At 41.6% G+C, this 18,115-nt stretch overlaps 1 protein-coding gene across 1 annotated transcript in view; it reads right to left on the bottom strand.

The window, feature by feature from the left end:
- Positions 1 to 18,115, bottom strand: part of Sesn3 (sestrin 3) — a 59,630-nt gene that overhangs the window by 10,844 nt on the left and 30,671 nt on the right. The window contains exons 2-6 of the mRNA XM_006992800.4: positions 9,483 to 9,548; positions 7,104 to 7,301; positions 4,820 to 5,002; positions 2,263 to 2,499; positions 788 to 962 (exon numbers count right to left, since the gene is read on the bottom strand). Coding sequence (XP_006992862.1) covers positions 788 to 962; positions 2,263 to 2,499; positions 4,820 to 5,002; positions 7,104 to 7,301; positions 9,483 to 9,548 — 859 coding nt within the window. The remainder of the gene's footprint in view (positions 1 to 787; positions 963 to 2,262; positions 2,500 to 4,819; positions 5,003 to 7,103; positions 7,302 to 9,482; positions 9,549 to 18,115) is intronic.

Below are 18,115 nucleotides of genomic sequence, written 5' to 3'. Positions count from 1 at the left end.
TGTGTGTGTGTGTGCGTGCGTGCGTGCACACACGCACACGTGCCATGGAGGATGTGTGGAGGTTAGACAAAAGCCTACAGGAGTAAGTTCTTGCCTTTCACTATGTGGGTCTCAGGATCAAACTCAGACTGTCAAGTTTGTAGTAACTACTACTACTACTACTACTACTACTACTACTACTAGGCAATCTTGCTGACCTCAGCAATTGACCTGCTTTAAATATGTATCCAGGACAGAATAAAGACAACAATCCTACAAATATGTCTCAGGATTAGTGATAGCCATGTGCTGTGTGCATATATGAAGGTGGTTCTTCAAGATGATACTGGATCTAGAAAATTCCTACTGCCTGTTGACACTACAGCTAACACATTGCAATCTCGGGCATTTCACATTTGTGGTGACAACCCTGTAAACAGACCTGGTGCCCTGCCAGTCACCCAGCATATACCATGATGCAACACAAAAACAGAGCTACTGATTCATGCACTTGCTGTCTGTGCTTCTCATGTGATTGTTGAACACACCCCTTTCATCACTCATCAAACATGCACTGCAGACTACCATGCAACGTTCTGCTGGCAGCAGCTGCACACCCCTCTTGTTCAGAAGCTGCACCATCTTGGTATGTGGGAGTGCACTCCATAGTGTGTGCATAACTGCAGGTCTCTCCGAATGCACCCCACACCAGTGAGGCAGGAGTGCACAGGTAAAAGAGGGACGGCAGCAGACTCATCTTTAGGAAGCTGTACGGAAGAACCAACGGCAAGAGCAAGGAAGAACACACCTGAGTGAGGAAACGAATGGAAAGTCTCTCCAGGGACCACAAAGAGACTTTCTTTCTTTTCCTGTTCAAAACGCGTGGTCATTTCTTCGCAAGTCGTCTCTCCATCTTCCCTGTCTTCCTGAAGCCTTTTCATCCTTTCCATTAAGGCTTCTAGCTCACCCAGTGACTCCACAATCTGGAAGAACATCACAATGTGGGTGCTATGGCACTTCGAACTGCTCCAGGAAGCCCCTCCTCCTCCAGCTCCACTCTAGTATGCACAGAGGACAGTCATCTAGGCTATAGCAGAGATGCCGGTCAAACGATAGGAACTTTTAATTGCCAGGAACATTTAAAACATGGCTAGGGTAGGCAAGTACATAGAGATAGAAGGTAGATGAGTGACTGCCATGGGCTAGCCAAGAGGGAAGAGGACCTGGGGTGTGATGCTAATGGCTATGGAGTTCCTTTTTATACTGTGGCAACATCCTAAAGTTTATTGTTGCCAAACTCTATGATCATCCTCAGAACTATTTGGTTGTACCCCTTTAATGGGCAAATTGGGTGATATGTGATTAACATTTCACTGAAGCTATTTAAAAAATACCTGGAGTTTTTCATTAACTCCACAGCAATTATATGACATACTTAAATATTTTCAGATGCATGAGTCTGCTTCAGGTATAAATATAAAAAATTATAAAAATATAAAATATAAAAAAAATTATAGGTGTGTGTGTGTGTGTGTGTGTGTGTGTGTGTTGAAATACAGAATTCTAGTGTTTGGTTCACAGTAACTTGTAATTTCCTGAAAAATCAAGCAGTCTCAAAATTTCTCCTTTCTGCCTCCTATGGTATGTTTTCCTTAGTTGTCCAGCATCCTACAGACAGATGCAGCATTTTGAGATCTGCTGTGCATGGGTCTGACTTTAAAAGCCTGTGATACTAAATGTATCAATGCTCAGTTTTTTGTTATTTCTAACAATATCACTTTGCTTAAAGTGTCAAGAAGAAAGGTATAGGAAATCCAAAGAAGGATACAGACATCATGTATACCCAAAAATTAAAGCCAAGAAGTCACCTGGGCAGTGAAGCTATTTAGAAAGACATTTAAGAAGGGAAAAAGTTAGTTCAATGATAAATTTCAGTATGATTTTTCACTGTTAGTGGAAAGGTGAACTCTGTAAATATGGGTGTGTGTTTAAAGAAGAAAGCTTGGAGTTTTCCTGGTTATAGTATTTTCAACATTCACATGGAGATCATGAATGGGGCTGCTAGGAATCCCAGAGTAATAACAACTTAAAAGTTCAGGTGTGGGTGGGCAAAGGTATTGTATAATAAAGCCCTAAAGTTTAAAAAAAAAGTCAGAATATCAGGTGCTAATGAAACTGTTATAGTGCTAAAAGCATCTTTTAGTACATAACATCCTATCTGGTCACAGCGAACTCTCTAGATAATATCAGCAAGAAAGTTCTGAGAGAGAGTTGAGAACGAACCCCAAAGTTGTTGCCTGCCAGGGATGCATTGTCAATGTTGTTGTCATTAGCCAGGTCACAGACGCAGAAGCTGTTCACCGAGATTAGTCTGAATCCATTGGAGATTCCCGGTTCTCTCTCTGGGTTGATGCCACTACCAAAAACAAAGCTAGCCAAAGCGTGATAGTGAGCCAGGAGGACCACGGCGTGCACTAGCTCAGGCAGGGACCAATTATTTTCTCCAGTTTTGACAAGTTTCTGAAATGAGAATATGCGCCAAGGTCAACATGGAAACCAGAGGAAGCCACACTCTCTCGTATGCTCACTTGCAGTAATGCAAACTAAAACTTCTTTTACAATGCTTCACACAACAAAGTACCAAAACCTCACAACATAATTATGTGGTGGCATTGCCTATAATAAATACTGAACTAAAGCACTTTAAAAACATAAAATGTTAAGAGAATCAAGAAACTTTAAAGCTAGAAGGGATTTTGACAATTTCTACCAGCCATTCATTTTCAGGCATTTTGGATATGTCCAGTTTAACAGGGTAGCTGTTGATTTCCCTCTAGAGAGCATCTGGTGGAGACCCCCACCATCCCATGCCACAGGATTGAATATGACCATACACTGGAATAAAAACTTATGATATGTCAGTAAATTTTTCCATATGCTATTTTATTTGGCCTGTATTTAGAGCCACAATTAAATCCATTAAAAACAACAATACCAGCCAGGTGGTGGTGGCACATGCCTTTAATCTCAGCACTTGGGAAGCAGAAGCAGGTGGGTGGATCTCTGTGAGTTCAAGGCTAGCCTGGTCTACAGGGCAAGATCCAGGACAGGCTCCAAAGCTACATAGAGAAACCCTTTCTCAAAAAACAAACAAAACAAGAAAACAAAGACAAAAACAAAACAACCTTGTAATGCCCAATCTTGGTTATCAATCTGACTGTATCTGAAGTCAAGTACAAGGCAAGTTACTGTGCACTCGAGTGAGGAATTTTCTTAACTGGATTACTTGAAGACATACCCTAAAAATGGGCCAGGTCCTGAATTGTAGAGGAAAGCGAGCTGAGCAGTTGAAAGGCATGCATGTATTCTCTCTCTCTGCTCCTGAAGTGTGGATGTGCTAGCTGCTTCAAGCTCCTGTCCTCACTTCCCTGCAATGACTGATGGACTACAACTTGGAATTGTAATTTACAATACATCCTTTCTCTCATAGGTTGCTTTTTGCAGGGTAACTTCCAAGGGTGAATTTCACCAATACTCCCCAGAGACTCCTTCCCATGAGTTCAATATTCATTCACACAGGCAATGCTGTTCTTTTCTTTATTTTAAAAAATAATCATCTTCATACGACTACAGCCATAGACATATATTTTTCTGCTTTTCAAATATGATATTTGACATGTTCATTTTTTTGAGGTTACACTATTATACTAATTTTATAGGTACAGGTACAATTGTAATGCACCTAACTACTTCATTTCTGAATTGATGTCAAATTGTTCTTTTGTCCCCTTCGGTTATTTGCTACAATGAATAGCTTCTTCATGCTACAGCTTCTATCAAACCCTGAAACGGGTCCTCCTCCTCATCATCACTTGCCTTTGAAATGTTGGCCTGTCCTGCCCTGTGCACAGTCCTCCTTCCTCAGTCTTAAGACCTTAGGGTGATTGGTCCTTCACCTCGACTTGCTTATTTCCCCCCTTCTTTCCTTCCTATCTAATCTCCTTCCCATCATTTCTCTGATGTAACTAACACACTGTGAAATCAGAACACAGACTGTGCTTCACAGAGTCCAAAAGTTATCAAAATCTAATATTTAAAAAACATGGAAACAAGATACTTGCTTTAAAAACTGGACCAATCACACTGATGTAGTGTAATAGGACAATTGTTTCGAAGGCATTTCTATGTGTTAGCACATTACGTATGCATTGGTAAGCAAGTGTCTGAGATGGAGGGAAGGTCTCCTGTGCTGAACACTGCTGGGCAGCTGACGGACAGAAGGAACAAGGAAGTGTCTGAGACGGACACTATTTTCTGGTTAGTAATTCCCACACCTGCTAGCAAGCCACCTTTGATTTACAAAACTATTTCTTTATGAATCTTAAAACTAGTGAAGGATTTAGAATTCACAGATCTCCCCACTTCATGGAATTTACTAACTAAAGGGCACATATTGCTGACAATAGCAGCCAGAAGTCAGGCATACTTGACGTTAGTAGACTTGGATCTATCATCTCCTGGACAACAGAAACCAACTTCCCCCACAGCCAGTCACCACAGCACAAGTTTAGGCCAATGAGCAATGCTCACAGAGGATCAGTTTTCATCTGTACTTAAATGAAACCCACTGAATTTCTAATTATCTTTTCTATACATAATACACATCTCTTATTTCTCAAGTTGCTAATATATAGGTATTTAAAAATGAGTCCATATACATATATATATATATATATATATACATGCATATATATATATGCATGTATAATGGAAAAAGAGGGTATGAGTAAACTCTCAAACTTCAAGTGTAACTGAGAACGTGTATAGAAACACCCAATACCTGAATGTGCTCTTTCGTGATCAGCCAGGGCCGGTGTGCCAGCAGCTTGTTAATTTCATTAAGATTTCTCAGTCGTTGTGGTACATATTCCAAGCCGTTCAGCCACTCAGCAATCCCCCCGGTCTTTAAAAATTCATCCACATGCATGTTTATTAGGTAGGAACACTGGTGTCTGGCTGCAGCCTAAAGCACAGAACAAGTTTCCTGAGAACAGTCATGAGCAGGCCTTTCCACAAGCGAGTCACTGAGATGGAGCCAATACTATTTTTTTACTCAGTAACTCTTTTCTCACAAAACCCTCCTTCTTCAAAAATGTTTACCACACTGTTGTTGCAGATTCTTGAATCAGTACATGAGGCGGGTATGCAGTTTTAAAGGCAAGTACTTGTCACATGAAGCCAACAACTTCTTTCTCAGTTTGGTATGCACAGACCTGCAACTACACTAGCTGTTTTCAGGAAATGTACAGGCATGGTCCAAGTCTGCTATGGGGAAGCTACAGTATGTTGTGGTGGTAATCTAATTGTACTGAAATGTGATTTTGATTGTATGTTAATAAATAAAGTTGCCCGGGGGTCAGAGCTATTAGAGCCATAGCAAGAGTGTGGCGGTGGTGGCACACGCCTTTAATCCCATAGATCTCTATGTGTTCAGGGATACAGCCAGCATTGGAGACATATGCCTTTAAGACCTAGGGGGCTGTACATTCAGACAGTGACGAGGCAGTCACGTGTTTGGGTTTACAACCTATGAGAAGGCAGAATGACTGGAAAATCGATTTACAGACAGGAAGTAGCTCTCTTTCGGGAAGCTGGGACACCGCAGGCGGAAGGGTGAGATTTTAGCTCTGAGCTCTGACCTCTCGGCTTTCTCCTTTACATTGTTTCTGTGTTTCTTATTTAATAAGACGGTTAGTTACATCAACAGTATGTTCTATTTAAAATTCAGGAACTTTTTAGTAGCGTATATCCTAGTCAGGACTCTTGCTTATGTGAGTACTTATCCCGTAGCATAGCTGCAGTAACTATATCTGACCTCAGGCATCGCCAGTCCTCTTGGTATGTGGTCAGTGTCAACTGAGTACTGTCAACGGGACATTAAGATGAAGTACTTTCGCCCTCTCTTCTGTGGCTGCTGCTTGTAAAACAACCTGTTTTGTTCTTTCCAGTCTCTGTCTCTGCTCTGTCTAATGAGGGAGCATTCTCAGCTGCTGTCAGCCTTTCTGTTAAAATCACAGTACTCATCACACCATGTCAGAAAGCACAGAATGCTGCTTTTTTGTTCATCTTGCTGACACTCACCTCCTGAGTCCAGGGCAGCTCTGCTGGCTGCTGCTGCCTTTGCCTTCCCACGCACAGCGCCATGGCCCCTGCCCCCACTGGCTGGCTAAGGAGAGCCACAGCTTCTGCCTTCCTCCTACTGCTCCAGGACCTCCATCACAGCCTCCTCCCTGGCCCTCTACAGTGTTGCAGGTAACACTGACTAATTAGACAACCTGTAGCCAGGTCTACACTTGGAAGTGCTGTGATCCACTCACTAATTCTCCTCTTAACAGATCTGTCACTAGTGACAACTGGTCCTTTTCTCCTACCCCACACCAGGGATCATCTTCATGTATGAGACGACTAAGGAAAATGCCCACAATCAGCTTATGCAAAAGAAGACCCAGGAGCCATCTTTAATCATAAGAAACTAGATATGAAAAATAATTCTACTGAAGGTTAAACGAGAAACACTTATTAAGTGGCTTAAAGCAGCTCTGAATGTATCCAAGGGATGTGACATTGAAAGAGCCAGAGGTTTCCTTGGCTTTGCCCCATGTAACTATACTCAGTTTCACACACATGCACACACACGCATACACACACACACACACACACACACACACACACATACACACACTCACACACATATGCATGCATACATACACATGCACTCTCACACATATGCATGCATACATACACATGCACTCTCTCACACATATATATACACACAAACATATACACATACACACATACACAACCATGTATGTATTCACTCACCACACACATACACTGCACACACTTACACATACATCCCACACATAAAATCTCTCACACACATTCACATACACACTAACCCAACCCACCCCCAAACATTCATGCACACACATTCCACACATATACATAGTCTTTTACAGGCAGACTCACTCACACCCCTCCCCCAAACACAGATTTTAGAAGGGACACAGAACACGTGGAACCGAGTTCCCGACAGTGGGGAACAGCAGGCCGTAAGCACCTACCATGATGGCAATGTAGTGCCTGTCTGGGAGGGGGAGGGGGCCATCCATGCGCAGCATGTAGAACTGGCTCCGCAAGAAAGACTCCAGGTACTGAGTGTGCAAACTCATCACCTGAGTGATGTTGTCCAGGCGACCGGATGTAGAGTACTCTTCCACAAGGAAGTTTGTTCGTTCATCCACTGTGTTTGCTTGGACAACCTTTGAACCAAGAAGCATAGAATGCTGTGACTACTGTGACGTAAGACAGCTTTGGTTTACATGGACTCTGCCTCTACTGAAGAAATACGTATTCATTTGATGCTAACAGACACTGAAACTGTGCAGTTGCTCATACTAGAAACAGGAATTTAAAAAGAGAAAGTACCATTCAGTTTTGGCTTTGGTACCACACTTTATTAAACAACAAATGGTAAGTTATCAAACATTAACCACACAGTTCTAAAGCGGAGGAAAGAAGCCTCCATCTGTCTTTGCAGGCGAGCAGGCAGACTCCAGAGCTGTTGCCTGGCCATTGTCACACAAGTGTAGGGAGGCAAAGCCAGCAGCATTTGGTCCCATGCATTTGCAGCCTCCTCTCATCAACTGACAAAGAAAACTAATTAAATTATTTTGTACAAATATCTGATCCTTTGTTGTTTTTGCTAGTCAACATTTTTAAAAGCTTTATGAAATCTGTTTTAGAGATACAGGAACATATGATGACTTGTGGGAAAATATTAGTTGAAAATTAATATGAACACTAGATCCTGTCATTGTTAGCTTAAGCCTCTCGTAGTAATTATTAAAATCAAGGCATGAAAACAGAACTTACTTCCTCCATCTAGGGACCAAAAAACCTTCTCAAAATGGTAATATCCAGCCGTATGCACCATGCCAGCTTGGTGTCACACACAAATTGGCTGCGGCAATGTGAAGAGCTTGTTAACGCTTGTGGGAAGATGCAGCTCCATGGCAATGGATGGACATGAGTGTGATTCCATCACTGGCTTATTTCTCATTTGTGTTTTAGAGCTATACTTCTAGATGTAAGATGAACATGCTTCTCAGTTTAGACATAAGGAAGCGGATTCTGGATTTAATTCAATCTTGTGCATCTAGTTAATAGCAAAGTGGTTTGACTAGACCCTGTGAAGTTCAAAGTGATGGTCCTTTAAAGACTCACACTACAGTCAGGAAACTGCTCTCTTCAGAGCTGGCTTCACAGTTCCTTTTACCCCCTGGGAAGTCTTCATTATTCAAAGGAACTGTTTATGGACAAAGACTTAATCTTGAATGGAGCGTATCTGAACTTGAGGCAGTGGAGACATGCTAGATACACTGGCAGAAATACCAAAGGCAACTTCACCTCACCTCATTACTGAACCCTGGGTACTCTCATTTGCCCATTTCTCGGTTCAGTTGCCTTGAGGGACTGAGCTAAGAGGATCCAAACCCAAACATAATTGGGGCTAGAGTAGTCTACTATTTTGATTTGCTTTCTCTAGAAGTTTCTTAATTCTCACAGGATGTTCACAATAATCATTAGATTTGTATGCAACAGATCCTAAGAATGCTCGGGGAGGTCATTCGTATGCGTTAGGCCACCATCCCACAGTGCAGCCCTGAGCTAGGAAGCCAACCGGCACATGCACAGCAGTGCCTCTTGTACTTGAAGGTGCCACCTTTGAGCTCTGGGGATGCACCACTGTCACTTTAGTTTGCGTCAATGACAAGGTCATTACAGCAGGGAAGGAAGGTAAAGTAAAGGCCCCATCCTAGACATCCACAGACAAAGACATCTATGCACAACTAGGGAACAGCAGCCATGAGACAACTGCATCCCCATGCACTGGGCACTCCTTAAGCACACAAGTAAGTCCGGAACAGTGGCTCTCAGCCTGATGACAGCCAAGAGGCATCACAAAGACCCCAAACCTCACTGTCATCAGCCACCAAGATGTCTACCAACAAAACAGGCACAAACCTTACTCTGTACCACTGATAACCTCTCTGCCTTGCACTTAACCATCTCGTTACCAAACCCTCACCAAAGACACACAATTGTTGGAGAGTCTATGGTTTCCTGTCAATCAAACTTGTAAAGGAGAAGAAACTACAGACAATGAAGGCATTGTCTGTCTTTTAAAGGTGTGGTTGGAAACTCATATTTCATTTCAAAATATCTTTTTTATCCCAATTATGAGATATAAGAAATACTGGTCTCTTTAAACCTGAAAACCTTCAGACTTTCTTAGTGAATCTGAAAAAACAACTCTGCATTTTTCTGACATGAATAAGACATTAAAGAGCAAAAGCACATCTACTTTTTCAAGAAAAAAATGGATGTAGTTTTAGAGTTAGTTTCTGACTAGACAATGTATTAAACACAAATGAACTTACTTCCTTCTCTGGAATAAAGGCACTTGGTCCTCTTGTTAGGGGTTGAGACATTCTGATTCTTTTATCCTGTTTGCAAAAGAAAAGTTCAATGTGTTATGATGTCTTTCCCAGAAAATTTGATTGTTAGACATTTACAGCCAATGTAAGTCAACGGAACTATGTAACCCCGAAGAAGTTTGGGGTCCAGGTCAAAGAAAATCCAGAGCAGCACTGGTTGTGTAGAAGTGAGATAAAGGGACAGACTTCTACCACAGTGCTGGGGGAAATTCCGTCATCATAGCTCACAGGACTTTAGCCCACATTTTACACCACTGAAAGCCATTAACCTCTACAATAAGTTCATACCTGTCAGTACACTGCTACGGTTGAACATTGTTGAGGAATATTAATATTTTTGTTTTCACTTAAGTCTCTCTATATAAATCATGAAGATTCTAATGAGATTGCTTCCCTCTTCATGGGCAAGCCTAGGTGCAGAGAATAAGGAACCCTCTTGAAATCCTTAGCCAGGAGATGACCTGAGGAAAACAGCCACTTGATTTTCTATGATCAAGGTAACACTCTGAGTTAAGAATCAACCTTTTGAAGTCACAACATGAACTATGGATGACAGCAGGGTTTAAAAAAGACTGAGCAGGAAGAGTAAGGAATACAGGCCTTGTGCCTATTAGAAAAGTTTGTTAAGCTTTTGATGCCATAAACCCTCTCGAGGAAACTTGAAGCTAAGAAAGTTAACTCCGGGGCTCCTTATGTGAAAGTAAATGAGCCTATGCTAAGATCCAGACAATCACATGGAAGCTGACTGGTGGCCCATGGGTAGATACCTGGGTATAAACCTTCTGTCCAAACCGAATTACGGCTAATTAGCGTACAATTCCTCAGGACTACACAGTAGTTACATGGACATGATGCAACCAGAGTGCTAGGAGAAACAAAATGTCACTCAAATGCAGATGTAGGAGGAAACAAAAGAAAAGCCCCGGGTGGGTATCAACAGAGAAACCAGTGGCAGTGGCGTTGCTATGGATTTCTGGAAAAAAGTAAAGCTTAAACATGGTCATTTATATTCATTCTCTCCCTTCCTCCCTCCCCTTGTTAGTGGGTAACTTTAGTCTTTTGTTCCTTACAAATCAAAGAGCCTACCAAACACAAAATAGTTATTTAAATCCTTTAAGTCCCTTACTTCATTAGGAAGCAGTTTTAAAACAAATTGGCAAAAGTAGGCAGTTGGGTATCCAACAATGATGTCTTTGAGAGCCTAATTGGATATTGTGATAGACCGAGGAGAGGGGTAAGAAAACAGACATAGCCCAACCCTTCTGAACTTGGCACACACTCTTCATCAACTGTCAGTACTCTAGCGAAATGTATACATCACATAACAACTTTAAGCAGCTTAAGTTTCCAAACAAGTGACACATCTAGATTACAAAGCAATGACATAATTCCCAATCGATTGCTCAAGTGCACTAGAGGATGGTACGTGAACTGGATTAATTCAGTATTTCTTGTCTACACTGACCATAATTTAATTTGTCTAGAAAAAGAATTCAAAATGGAAGATGTGTGTTTCCCTAGCTCCCCTCTGCAAATGACAACAGCTAAAATGTCGAGACAATTGTGGAGGTGACACCTGTCCCAGACCAGCCTGGGCTACATAGATCAGCCTGGGCTACTTAGACCAGCCCGGGCTACACAGTTATCTGATCTCTAGAAACACAAAAGCAAGAATAAACCCCCCAATGCACCTGCCTGTGGAACTTCATGAACTAGTATGGGAAAAGCAGACTTCCTGGATAACTAATCATTTCCAATAAACAAAGAATCTAAGAAGCTGATGTAAGGGGGAAATGAAGTTTGAAGAGAAAAAGATGTAAGTATGAATGAACACTGTAAAATAAAAAAAATACATAAAATTCAGAAAAATTTAGAGAAATGTAGGGTAGAAAAATACACTTATTCTTATATGGAAGTATACAAGGGGTTTCTGGAGACAGAATGAGGTACTATTGTTATAATACATTTATAAAAATCCTGAGTTAAGCCGGGCGGTGGTGGCGCACGCCTTTAATCCCAGCACTCGGGAGGCAGAGACAGGCGGATCTCTGTGAGTTCGAGGCCAGCCTGGTCTACCAAGTGAGTTCCAGGAAAGGCGCAAAGCTACACAGAGAAACCCTGTCTTGAAAAACCAAAAAAAAAAAAAAAAATCCTGAGTTAATTCATTAATGAACCTAATTCATTTTTAAATTTTTAAAACTGTTACTTTGCTTACAACAGTACTTTCTGGAACAGGCAACATCTAAATATGAAATGTGTTTTCATTGTAATATATCTACAGGCTCCTGCATGCAGATAAATATAGCATCATTTTTAACCCGCTACAAAGAAGGCAGACATACACGCATCTAAGTATACCATTTGTCTCACACTGGCAGGCACACACAGTGTGGCTGGGACAAGTGTGTTAGCAACCATCATCTACCTCAAGGTTCCAAATGCAGGGTGTGTGCACTTCAGTCATGAGTAATGCTGGTAGGAACATCTTTATAGCAAGAGACCTGTGGCATGGTTCTTGAGACTTAGCTTAGTTTCTGCTGCAAGATGACTTCCTGGGGTTTAGATTATAGTTAACCTTAAAAGAGTTGCATGGTGCTACAGAAAAGCAAAAATGCCCATCTTCATCACCTGAGAAAATGTCCACATGACACATTCGTTTCAAAAGAGAAGTGCACTTGGGTTCTTTTACTGTATGCCATTTGAGTACCAAATTCATAAACAGAGATGAGGACCAAATCTGCGTTTGCAATGTCATTCTGGGGGTGACACTGCATCTGGGCCATAGAGAGGAAAATGGCAGCGCTCTGGTGAGTGCCCATGAGGGGTGGTGCACTCCTACCTGAGGGAGGGCACTGTCTTTTCAATAAGTTGAATGGAGAGCTAATACCATTTCCTTTTCTCTTTTCTCAGACACACACATACACACTATATACATATATTTATATTATTACATATATAGTAGGTAATAGTGTGTATATATACAAATATACCTACATGTACATGTATACTATGTGTATATGCATGGTTTTGTTTGAGACGGGTCTTGCTATGTAGCTCTGGCTGGCTTGGAACTCAACAATCTGACCTGTAGCAATCTTCCAGTCTCTGCCTCCTCTTGGATTACAAGTGTGAGTCATTACACCATCCCTCAGTCACACTCTTTAACTGGTACCACTTTTGAAGTCACCACCCTGTCCCTGCTTCTGCATGAGACAGCCTTTCTGGTGTTTTTCTGCTACATCAAATGGCTGTTGTATACATTTCTAAAAGGCTGAAAACACATTTTAAAAATGGTCAAGTCAGATCCTCAATTTTACACTGAGTTCATTTTACTCTAAAAATAATTCTACCCATCACTTTTTATCACTGTATGTTTTAAGGTAAGATCAAACATAAGAGAAATAAAAAACCAAGATGACCACGAAATTTGCTTTAAACTCTACACTAGAGTTCTAGTCAACCTTTCACCTTACCTCAGCTTTTCCTTGGGTATCTGAAATACCGAAGGACCAGATTCCTACTTCATTCTTTCTAATAACCATCCTAAAAGCCTAGCCTCAGGTGCCCAGATGACAGACACTGGCTACATTTAGCTACATTTAAAAAACTTTAAAGCAGTTTGCGTCTACACTAGTCACACTTCCGGTGCTTGAGACACACTACTTGACAAAAGCTGCTAGGTTAGCCAGTTCTGGCACCACTGCAAAGGAATGGCCAGTACTATTGTCCCTCTTCCCTCGGTTCTGAAAATGTGTCTAGATTCTGTTCACATTACTCTCCACAAAAGTGCTGAACACTACTCCCCTCTTTTTAAAATTAACACCACAAGGGATCTACCTTTACTCAGCATGTGATACCCAACTGTGAGTGACCAGCAAGGGCAGCTCTGTGAGCTTCTTAGTCCTGAGAAACTGAAACTCTAAACCCATTCAACACAGCCGAGCCACCGGCCTCCTACCAGACGCTCTTCTAAGCAAACTCCACCTGAGGCCCTTCTCACAGAATGTTCAGTTCATGCTTGCTCTCAGCTCTCCCTCACTCAGCTTCCAGAACTCAAAAGCAACATGGCAAGTGGGTTCCAAGCCATGTGATTCTAGAGCATTCCATCATGATCTCTACGAACCGCATGGCCCACCAGGAAGGACACCCTCGCATTTCTTTCACCACAAAGAATGATTCTCTCCAGTGAACATGCTCTTCCATGGCTTTTACTGCCACAGAACAAAGTCAACCCCAATCCTGAACACTGGAGGATGAGGGTGCTCAATGACGAGGGCTTTAAGGGAAAAGGAACAGAAGATGTGACTGTATCTTCTCTAAGTGAGGGGTAAGCTCTCCAAAGTCCTTAAGCTGGCGCTGGGATGTCCTGGGATATTGTCAGATGCGTTCCATTTTTTATACTACAAAATGACTTTGTCATTTATGAAGTACATTCTGGAGCTGTATGACTGAGTGACAAAGAAAAAAAAATCTCAATGTTTTACCTGAGTTTACAATTTCATGTTTTGTAGCTATCTTTGAGCACATGAGGTCCTGAGCTGCAACCTGGACACATATAAAAACTCACAGGTTGGAAGTAGTCTTTTACTCCAAAGACTTCATGATGCTAGGTGAGAAGGGCACACGACCCAGCAGTGACCCTGCTTCCACTCAGTGGAGGGTGGTCCTGCATGCAGACAGCCGACAATCCTGTAATGCCTTTCAGTGTTTGCTCACGCTAAGGAAGATGTCAGCTCTGGGCTGTAGCTCCTGCCCTTGTTGAGAGCTCTGGCAATACTTCCAACTGACACACAAAGCTTGGTATAAAATGAGGCACCACAGTCTCCTTTTGCCCATTTCCCCAATGGGAGAAAAAAGCTCCATGGAAACGTGGGTTATTCTATATTACAGGGAAAATAACCTGCAGCTGTATGAAATTCAAACTTTTATTACATTTATCGATTTATATGTGTGACGGGGGTGCATACACCTTGGTGTATATGCAGAGGTCAGAGAATAACACTTGGAATCAGTTCTCCCCTCCCGCCATGTGAGCCCCAGGACAGGACTTAGGCTGTGGGGCTTGGTAGCAAGTACTTTGCCAGGTGACTCATCTCATGGACCCAGCTCCATTAATTTTAAGGGGGAAAATGTCCTGGGTCCTTTTCTTTAACTATCTGTGGTAAAGTTAATGATTTATTCTTGGACTTAAAAGTCTTTTATCATACCAGTGAATTTTACCATGACATTTACATCAAGAATCTTGTTTAGCTTTTCTGAAAGCCACAGAAGCAAACAGCCTAGAGCTTTTTCAAGCTGGGCTGTCCATCACGGTAGCCACTAGCCACATGGACTGCTGGATTTTAAGTTGATTAATATTAAGTTACAGATTTTAAGCCTCAATTGCCTACCTACGTGCCCAGGATGTGATTCTAGAGTATTCCATCATCACCAAAGGTTCTGTGATACAGTAAGGCAGGGCTGATTTTTGGGGCAATGGATAGGTGGAAAATGGCTGTTTTCACAGGACTGAACCCAGTACAACATGTACAAGTGTGGGGGTTGGATGGGCAGGAGACAAGATGTAACTGTGGGAAAACGTAAAACCAAATTAACTAGCTAGAAAAGCTGGAAGACACCATTCCTCAGTCTTCATTTGTTAAAAACTTTGAAACCACCAAAAATGAAGAGAAATTATCTATAGTGCTGATTCCAGTGTTGAAAAACAAAAAGGAGTATAGGGGTATCTAAAGTACCTAAAACAGCAGGAATTTAACTTGTGGTTTGTTTTCAAATACTTTAGGCAACAGTCAAAACATGCTTATTTTATCTATAAGACTCAATCATTTCAATCAAGAAAGAACTGGCCATAACACAGGAGCTATAACACAGGAGCCATAACACAGGAGCTATACTTCACCCTCCCATCCTACACATTCTGAGGGGCTTCAGCAGTGCTGCAGCATGGCCCCTTCTGGACAGTGCAAGCAGAGAGGATCTACTAGACAGAAATCAGCTGAAATTATGCCCGGTAAGCAATTACCTGCTGGCAAACAAAACCCTGAAAGGATAAAGTTGAGATATATTTAGAAAATTAGTTATTTTGACACTTAAGAGCTAAGCACTTTACAAGATCATTTTATATAAATTAATCCCAATAGAAAATTAAGACACTTGCAAGCTAGGAACTCTGAAAATTATGACTCTTTAAAATTAAGCAGCAAATTACTTGCCCCTAAAAGGCTGACTGCCAATGAGAATTAATTGCTACATTCTAAGCTGCTAAAAGATTTAAATGATTAAATTTAATTTTTACTTATCTGTTCTTCAGTTTGTGTCATTAGAAAATGCACAAACAAAAATGTGCACTTGTACCTACTCATGTAAAGCTGTTCCTGCACTCACTCCACAGAAAATATGAATAGCAGCATGTGTGATTAATTTTATAAAGACATTATGTGTCTTTGTAAGTGCCATCTGCTTAATGTGTAAAACCATTCTGCCAAAGTGAAATCTAACCCCATAGCTTTTAAAGATAGCCTCAGATGGCAGTTTAACAGTTTCAGCAGTTTTAATGTATAACAACAAAAACATCTTAATGATTACACACTCCCTAAACAAACTTTCCTGTGAATATAGGAGATCTGATTGTCCCTGATGAGGTGAGTCATGCATTTCAGTTATTGTCTGTCCTCACACTGACTACAGATGCTCCGTCTCAGCAGAATCACTGAAGAAAGACCAGGGCTAGATGACAGGCGCTGTGCTAGGAAACAATGTGGATGCTTCTGCTTGGTTTCTTGGTAGGTAATTTCAGCTATATGACCTATGCAGATATTAACGACATTGTATATTTCAAAAGGAATGGTCATATAGAGAGAAGCACAGAGGGACTGCTTTAACAACTCAATCCGAGCTAGGGAGATGACTTAGTGGCTAAAGCACTTGGCACAAAAGTGTCATTCCCTACTTTCAGTGTGCAACTGTTCCTACTATTTTGAGAAGAAAAATATAATAGACTTTTAAAAAGTCACACCTCTCCCAGGCTTAATTAAAATGTGTATTTGCATTTGCAATACCATAATGTCTGAGATCTACAGCTACTTAGTGAGAAAGATCTGGAATGAGGAGAGCCACAGCACAAGAATCTTTTATATATGACCTCTCTCCTCTTATTCTGAGCTAGTGTTTCAGGGAAGTACAGAGCATCAGGAACTGGCCTGGGCACTGTGCTGTGTGGAAGTTCACAGACACCCTAAAGAGCATCCAAGCTGTCTTCATTGCGGTAATGCCATCTTGTTCGAGAAAACCTTGGAAGTGTACCATTTGCAGCTGAGCTACTGATGCTGTGGCATTTTGAGTAAGAATGGCCCACATAGGCTCACACATTTGAATGGATTGCCAAGACCATGGTGTCTCTTCACAGTAACAGAGACATCAACTAAGACAGGAGTTGGTGCCAGGGAGCAGGGTATTGCTGTGACAGGCCTGACTGACCATGTTGCTTTATTGGCAGAATGTAGACTTTCGGACTTTGTTTTAAGAAAGCAGTTGAATGCTTTAAGCAGGACTTAATGGGCCATACTAATAGGAGCATGGATAATAGCACTGAGGACAATTTGAACTATGGGGGCCCAGCTTAAGAAGTTTCAGAGGAAAAGAGTATTAGTAAGTGGCCTAGAGACAACATAATATTTTGGAGAAGAATGTGGCTGCTTTCTGTCCTTGTCCAAAAACAATCTGCCTGAGGCTAAATTAAAGAGTTTTGGATTAATGGTGCTGGCAGAGGCGATTTCAAGACAGCCTAGTACTGACTCTGTCATGTGGTTATTGGTAGTCACTCTTATCAGATCTATAATGAAAAGGAGCAAGCTGAGCAAGGAAAAATGCAAAATGTACAGTTTGAGGAGAAAAGGAGAACCAGAAATTATAATGGACCTAAGTCCTGTGCTCAAGGAGATAAAAAGTTTAAAGAAAAGCCTAATGCTAAATGCAGTAAAGGGAGTGATGGCCTCAGGGCAAGATCCTACCCAACTAAGCTTTCAACTTATTGAAAGGAATTAAAGAAAAGCTTAAGCAGTGAAGAAAACCACTGAAAACAGAAAGCTGATGAGAATTGTATTTGAATGAAGGGGCCCAATTTCAGCCTCAGCAAGAGAAGAATTTGGTTGGCAGCTTCAGCTGCATGGTTCTGGCTTTAAGTCAAGGACACAAGAAAGGGGGTATGGAATATCCCTCCACAGCTAAGGAAAGCCACTGAGGGCAGCAGGCATGTCTCAGGAGAGTCCCTGCATGGAGGCCCAAAGAGGCCATTGAGTGAAGCTGTGAGAGTGAAACCAGGTTTTGTTGGAAACTCCAAGATGTTGAAGATGCCACAGTCATGGGATACCAACCAAGGAGTGCTGCTAACAGGGTGTAGAACCAGCCCAAGAGAAAGAAGTGTGTTACATTTAACAAAGCTAAAAGCAGTTAGAGATATAAAGAATGCTTTGACATTAGACATGGAGATGCTGAGTCTGAAGTTTGCCCAGCTGGTTTTTGGTTTTGCTTTGATTCAGTATTTCCTCATTATGCTAACTTTTGGAATGGTAATGTAT

Source organism: Peromyscus maniculatus, chromosome 7 (assembly GCF_049852395.1).
Source record: "Peromyscus maniculatus bairdii isolate BWxNUB_F1_BW_parent chromosome 7, HU_Pman_BW_mat_3.1, whole genome shotgun sequence".
Classification (NCBI taxonomy): Eukaryota; Metazoa; Chordata; class Mammalia; order Rodentia; family Cricetidae; genus Peromyscus; species Peromyscus maniculatus.
Note: the sequence above shows the minus strand (reverse complement) of the source record. Positions and strands in the feature narration are given on the sequence as shown.